At 33.6% G+C, this 8,048-nt stretch overlaps 1 protein-coding gene across 1 annotated transcript; it reads right to left on the bottom strand.

Annotated features, from left to right (window-relative positions):
- Nucleotides 1–4,166: 4,166 nt before the first annotated feature.
- On the bottom strand, nucleotides 4,167–7,709 carry LOC107474799 (FT-interacting protein 3). The gene is made up of 3 exons (XM_016094434.3): nucleotides 7,544–7,709; nucleotides 7,103–7,175; nucleotides 4,167–6,938 (listed from the first exon to the last, which is right to left on the bottom strand). The coding sequence occupies exon 3, from the start codon at nucleotides 6,787–6,789 to the stop codon at nucleotides 4,462–4,464; it is 2,328 nt and encodes a 775-aa protein (XP_015949920.1). The 5' UTR covers nucleotides 6,790–6,938; nucleotides 7,103–7,175; nucleotides 7,544–7,709; the 3' UTR covers nucleotides 4,167–4,461.
- Nucleotides 7,710–8,048: the final 339 nt, after the last annotated feature.

Here is an 8,048-nt window from a genome sequence, read left to right on the forward strand (position 1 = left end):
GGCAAAAAAGATCAGTTTACGGACTTATTTGTCCTATCCATCTCTTTCTTAAACTAATCCGTAGATTTTGATCGGGTGTGGCAAACAAGTCCAAGTGTCCAACAAATACCTATTTTTTTCTTTTATAATCAATATATAAAATTCAATACCACTTCAAAAATATATAAAAGAAAAAACCCAACCCACTCTCTCATGTCTCAGCTCAATGTCCCTTTTGTTCCATTCTCCTAAACCCTAAATTGATCTGACAAAAAAAAAAACCCCTAAATTGCACCTCCCTCTCCGCTTTCCTCAGTTTGCCACTTATTTGCTCTCCCCTCTCTCTTCTCTCTTCTCCCCTCTTCTCAGTTCGCCAAAAAAGCTTGGTTCATCTTTGATTCGCTTATGCTGGCTGCTGCTCGTTGCTTCTCGTTGCTGCTTCGACTTCTCTAAGATTTGCCAACACTGCCTTTTTTCTTGTTGGAGATATGCTTATCGTCGTAGTTCTCCTGTGTTTGCTGGCACCTCTAACCGTCCGTTTTTGTTCACCTTTGATCGCCACTTCTGTTCTTTCTTTACACTCTATTTGCTTCTGCAATCTCTTTTGTGATTTCGGAATTAAAATAAAAAAAATCTGTGGCAGACCAGTCCCGGCAGCTCGTCATTAGACCTACAATTAATTCAATATAAAGGCTAACTATGCAATGTTAGCCAATAAATAATAACTTAAATAGAATAGTTTTTTCGTACTCAATTAAGATTAAACGGGTTCGAGTCTTCCTAAAATAAAAAAACTATGCAATGTCATGGTAACTGAGTTTCAATGTATCAATTAATACAATTATTCTCTTTTATTCAGTACTATCTCTCTATTAATCTTACTTTAGTTCTCTGCAACCTATAATATGGGGAAATGGATCCATCCAGAAATAAATGAGAAAGAGAATACAACGAAGGATAATTTTTTTCTTTTTTTCTACTAGAGAGGATCCGCTCCCATAATATGGTATCAAGAGGCATCATAATTTATGCTCTTTTTTGTATTTTTTTCGTTACAACAAAAATTATTTTAAGACAAATTTTTAGTAATAATAACATAATAACCACAATATATCTTATTTAATTTATATTTTTGTGATAATTATATATTTGTTATTATTAATTACTACTACATGTTATAATAATAATTATTTATTTTTTTTGGCTATTAAAAAAAGTCATTACTGGTAATAATAAAATTGTCGCTAAAATTTTTTAGCCATAAAGCATAAAACGATTCATGGCCAATTGTCAGTAAATATATTAATGATTATTTTTATCGTCGTTAAAAATGAAATAATGGCCGCAGAAAATAATTTTTCTAGTAGTACCTCCAACCTGCTGTGTTCTCTGCTCCAATTCTCTTCATCATGGGCATGGCCTCCATTACTGATTAAATAAATAAGAATCAACTTGTTTCTATCCCTAACAAGCTCACTAAAAAATTCTTTGATGGAGACACATTGTCATTTCAACTATTACTCTTATTATACAATTTCTTGTTCACATGTTATGATGTTACTGTGCCATACATGTATATATAGGCTGACTATGCACTGTTATTGTAACTGAATTCTAATTCGTCAATCAATACATTCATACTCTTTTAATTCATTACTATCTCTCTTTAATTATGATCTGATTCTCTTCACCCTCAATACTATCTATCATGGTCTCTAAACTTTTATTATCAATGCAAAAACACTTCCATTTATTTGTTTCTATGTCTTTAATTTTTAAGCTTATTATTCCTCTTTTTTTACTTTACATTTTTTAATTGAAATTTTTATACATAAAAGCGAAAATGAGGAAGATGTGGTGAAAAAATAGTTGGCCTTATGTTTAGAGGAACTTCCAACTTTGTGTATTCAGATAGAATTCATGATAATGTTTTTTGTATATTAATTTTTTAATAATTTTTCAACTTTAAATAAATAAATAAAATCATGTAACACCTAAAAGAAAAATATTTTATACACACAAAAAATCAGTTATCAAATTAATTTTTATATATTTATATATAAATGTATATATTTTTAATTTATTTTTAAAATATATTTTATATTTTAATATTTATTTTATATGAATAACTATTTGATTACTGATTTCTGTTGAATACATAACATGATCGTATAATATAATTGATTAGCAATGTTTCGATCGTATATTCATTTCCGTACTTGCCGGCAACTTCTCATTTGAAGATTCATACATGAAATTTGACTTTAGAAGAAATATATCAATTTACAATTAAACCAAAAAATGATATGAAGTAACAATTTGATAGAAGTATATAATATAGCTAAATACGAAATGATATAAGTCAACGGAACCTCCCTTAAAAGAGGACACAGTAAATTTTAAAAAATTACCAGTTGAAAGGAGGAAAATGATCATTTTTCAATGGATGAAATTAAACGCAAGCATTGTTTTGCATACAGATAATATATGTATAAATTATTATTATGTATCGGGTGAGTAAGAATCCATCCTTAACAAATTAAAGATTGAAAGGAAATAAGCTTATTAACAGTACGTAGTAACCATAAGAGTGGGAGTACCCTTTGATTGTTCCATTCCATCTTTAATTGGAACCTCTTTTATGTACATAGTTTGAGATAGGTGATAAGATGTAGGTGTTAATTTTGTTGCTTCAATACCCAAGAAAAAATTAGAGACTTTATCTGAATATAAGATTCAATGTTTATTATTCTTTTGAATTGAACTGTTACAGAGAGAAAAAGGAGAAATAATGAGAATTATTTAAAAAGAATTTATATAAAAAAATTAAAGCGTATTTGTTATAAATACAATCAATTAGTTGCTATTTATATAAAAAAGAATAAGTTTTGAAAATATCTAATTAATTGTTTTCTTCAGCAAATCAATTAGATAATTCAACCAATTAATTAGATCTCTCAATTAATCAATTGGATAAGTAATAAAATCGATTAATTAGGAAAAAAACTGAATTTTTGCTCATAAAACAATCGATTATTGTAAAAAAAACAAGAATTTCAATTCAGTATCTAATCGATTATTTAAATAGAATTTTTTTTTGCAAATTATGATTTTTCCACTACAAATAACACGTATCTAGTGATTGATAAACGATGATTAAGGTCGCTGCAACGTAACAAATCGATAATCACAATGAATTATAAACATTGCAATTATATATATAATTAGACAATTGAAAAATAGGTCGATGATAAATTAAAAAAGTATTAATAGAGTACAATTTCACCATTTTTTTTAAATTTTATTTTTAATTCACATTAATATTCAAATGGATATTCGTAATCATGTATGAAAGGAATATCCAAAACCGCAATCAAAAAATTTTGAAAGCAAAATAAAATATCCGAAGCCTGTAATAGTTTTTTGTTGAAAGCCATGAAAGAGATAGATAATATATGTTTTGTATTAAAGTCAAATCTTGATGAGTGTGAGAGAAGAAGGCAAGCAGAAAAAAAAACATTTAAGAGAAAAAATAAAAAAAATTAATTGAAATTAACTATAAAATAACTGGCCACTTATACTTTCTCTTACAAAAAATAACTACTAGAACTTTTGAAAAGTTATTATATTTGAAAATTTAACTTTAGTAAGTAATTTTTAAAAAATTAGTTTTACCAAGTCCTTAAAAAGATCATATGCTTATGTTTTTTGTTTTAAAAGATTAAAAATACTTTTAAAAATATCTACAAAATATTTTTCAAAACTAACTTATATTTTTTAAAATTAAAAGTCTAAAATAACTTTATCTATGAATAGTTATCTATATTATTTATTCTTACATTTTATTATATTTATATTCATTAAAATTAATTTAAATGCTAAAAGTAGCTTTATCGGACATAATTGTATAATTTATGTTTATTAAAAATTATTATTATTTTACTTTAACAAACATAGCAGTTATAGCTTTTGAAGAACTATTTTTAAAACATAAAATTAAATAAATTACTTTTCAAAAGTCACACTTCCGATTTATTTGCATTCGTTTACCAAAACATTACCAAGAAACAAAATGCAATGTATTAACCAAAATTTAATAGGACAACCATTTAAACATTAAAAAAAAAGGAAGCATAACAAGGCGTAGCAATAACAAAATAGCTTGTTAACCTGTTTGAAAAGTCAGGTGAGTAAGTTCAACTTCCATTGAGGAAAATGACTCCGTCATCTGAATAAAAATGGAATATTGATTCAGCACAATCATTTCAACTCACAACAACCTACTACAAAATTACACATTAAACCAACAAAAATTCAAAACAGAAAATTCCTATGACACAATGAACTGCGCCAAATCCACAAAAATCTACTCTTGCCTACAGAACAAAGCCACATAAGCATTAATCAAACCAGACACCAAATTCAAGTTCTGAACAATGGAAGTTAAGGAAAAATCTATTTGTTTTCCAGAGTTCCGGCGACTCAAAGCATGCAGTCGGTTCTTGCAGGCAGTCTCCTGAAGAAATTGAGCGGCACGGACGGAAGCTTGTGGCGGAACCTTGGATGTCGCAAGACATAAATTCCAGCCAGGAGGGCGACAACTTGGAATGGCGTGACATACAGTACAATGGCAGCGACAAGACAGAAAATGACAAAAAGCGCGGTTGCTCTTGGATCTCTCCAGCTGAGCAAAGACTGCAGCCTTTCCCCTTGAGTCGCCAGGTCACCAACAACAGTCTGTATCCTCCCAGCAATACTTCGGAGCCGATCATATCGCATCCTCACAATGTCAGAAGGCTTGGTGGTCGGGAAAGTGTCGAATTCTTCATCTAGTTCGTCGGGGTGAGCCGAATCTGCGTGAGAGAGACGGGTGTCCATGTGAGGAGGATGCCTCGGCCGCCATCTATAGTACCAAACTCCGATCAAGAAGAGGTAAAGGAATATGGTGGGTAAGATAAGCTCAGGGTACATAACCAATATGATAAACAAGATATGTATCAGAACCGTTGTGATGGGGTTTTTCCAATTGCAAATCTGATCAAACCATTTTCCCACAGCAATCAATCCACTCAAAACTCCCATGATCCTGAAAAAGTTTGCCTTGCTTCTTCTCATACTCCACATGTGGGAACCAACATCCAACATGTATTCCACTATCTCCTTTCTCAACGGTGGCTCGGCACGACTAAGCCTCATCGAAACAATCTGAGTAGCTTGATGCCTCAAACTGTCGAGCTGGCTGACAGTCAAGGGGTGAATGTAATGCATCTTAGGAAGCAGTGGTTGTGAATACATGTGCATCATGTTAAGCAAAGAGGAACAAGTAAACCTCACAGCCAAGTGAATTTCACCCATTTTCTTCACCCCATTCGGGTAAAGAACTAGAAGAGGATACGAATGCGTATACACACGATCAGTCTCGAGGGTGGAAAGACGAATCCTTACCTTTCCGATCCTTGAATCTCTTGCCCCTCCACCCTTATCACCACCATGCAAGTGACAGTTATCAAAGACACCAATTGTAATGACAGTGCAAGGATCAAAAACCTCCCAAGTATATTGCTCGTTCCATCTCGGTGCAAAGCTATCGATGATTGTCCTCGTCCGCACCCACTTTTGCCCATATTTTGCTACACAATATGAATCCGTCGTCCCCCTACCATCTTTCGTTTTCATTGGCATCAAACCCTGAGCATTTAATATCCCCAATTCGAGAACTCCAATACTGGATTTCCATAGTTGTTTCGCTGTTGGACGAAGGTCACTGCTGTAGTGAGTTGATTCATCCAAAACATGATAACCACCTTCTAGGCAGATCCTCACATGAAGCCTGCTTGCAAACTTGATTTCCTTCTTCTTGTCCCCTTCCATGATTACGACATGTTTTTCGAGATTAACCCACCTAGTGTTCACCGGTTTGTGATCGAATCTCCTGTCTACCATCTGTAATGGAATCATACACCTCCCCAATACTTCCTCTTTGTTAGGGGCAACTCTGTCTTCCACACTCAAAATCAGTGGCTCCTCAAATGGTTCTGCGGCCACAAACATCAAATCCTCATTCCACATTGGATTGATAGTTCTGCTCTGGGAGATCCTAGTCCTCAATGCCTGATTTCCCAGAATTGCCTTCACAAAAACTTCAGGGTATCTACCCTTGTCGCTCGGCTGCAAGTCTTGTGCCTCTATCAAATTAACCCTCAAATACCAAAGCTTAGGAGACAGATACACTTTCGATCGAATGTTTGCAAGAGCATCGGCTCCACTAACGGTGGCTGCATCCGAATGCCATGCTTCAGGAAATGCTTCATCAGCTTGAGTACCCATCCAAACAGCCAACATTAGCTCGCCCTTCGCCTTGTTGCCATTTTTGTCCTCTAGCCTATACCACTGCGGCGCAAGAGGGCTATCTGGAGGAACCCTCTTGGGTATCTCATTGAGGTCAAACCAGACGCGACCAATGAAGTCATCCTTCACCACATCCTTATCCTTCACAGTAACCTCCAGCGTCGAAGCCTGAATCCGGTCTTTCGAGAAGGCGAAGACCTGGTTCCATTCGGGATTAGTCTTCTTCTCGAAATGCCGGGTGGTACCTTTGTAATTTCCCAGCCTGACTTCTACATAAGGGTCACAACTGCCAGTGAGATCCTTAGCAGGCAAGTCTTTCGCCTTTGAAACCCTCACATAAAGGTACTGCATTTGCTCAACAAGATCATAGGTGCTGGTAAGCTTGTCGCCGGAGACCTTCCCACCTCCGAGGTGGGGCTTTGTCTCCTTCAACAAAAAGTCCTCCGGCGGTGCCCTCTGCATCTTCTTGGTTCAAAACAACAAAAAACACCGACTCCAAATTACAGAAGCTGCTTCACTTCACAACAATTTCAACTACTGAATATTCCAATCTTAAAGTACACACTTCTGAATAAAAAACTAAATACAACGGGTATCAATTCTTCAGCACCCTGAAAAAGGGGAACAAAAACAAAAACACACTAGTCAAATAGCCGTTACAAGTCACCTAAATATTGGGGAAAACATTAAAGTACTCAAACAACACAAGATAAATGCAACATTTAAAATCCACGAACATAGATCTCTGATTAATCTATGAGTTAAAGATACTTACAAGTGAAGTGACCTTGACCAAAATCAAAGAGCTTTTTTACTTCAACTCAACCCCTAGATCCGATATGTTCACACTGAAAGCATGCGAAATCACAGCACCAAAATAAAAAGGAATTATTATTACAAATTGATGAGATTCGACATGCACAAATAAACAATCTGAAACCTAGAATGTTGGTGGGGTGGTTGTTGCCGACAGAATGTAGCATGTGATGAATGAGTAAAGCTTCAAATTCTCAAACTTTCCACATTCCTAGACATACCCTTTAACTCAAATTCACTTTTTTTTCTCTCTCTCTCTCTCTCTCTCTCTCAGAAGCAACTTTAAAAAGTAATAACAATAAAACTTTGAGATATTTCGAGGAAGAGAAGTAAGTAATGGATTTTAATGGTTAATTTTGTGAAGGTAAATAATATGGTTGAAATGAGAAATAGAACTAACCGAAGAAGCGTAGTTAAGACTTAAGAGGGCATTGAAGGAAGAACTGAACCGGCGAGTAACCATGCTTTACTTTTTTTTCTTTTCCTTTTTCTTCTTATTTTTTTTATTTTTTTCCCATTAGCTTAAGGATATGATGAATCAATGCAAATATACGCTGAAGCTTCCCCTCTCTCTCTCTCTCCGTTTTGTTGGACCTCTGATGCGTATAAAGAACAAGATGCGCTCCCACCTCACACGTGTGCCACGTCATGTTCGTGTCTTACCAATGAATCAATGATCCATTGATCCCTATCCTAAACATATAGTAAATAAATTATAAAATTATTATATTCTATTCCAATTATACATTTTTATATAGTTTTTGCTAACAAGTGACTTGCTAGAGATCTTATTTCTTATTATAGACAATTTTAATTGAAAAACAAAAAAATTAATTTTAAAGAGATGTATAATGTATTTAATAAAAAGATTAAAATTTTTCTAATAAAATTAAGCTTAACAAATA

The sequence above is a fragment of the Arachis duranensis genome, chromosome 2 (genome assembly GCF_000817695.3).
Source record: "Arachis duranensis cultivar V14167 chromosome 2, aradu.V14167.gnm2.J7QH, whole genome shotgun sequence".
Taxonomy (NCBI): Eukaryota; Viridiplantae; Streptophyta; class Magnoliopsida; order Fabales; family Fabaceae; genus Arachis; species Arachis duranensis.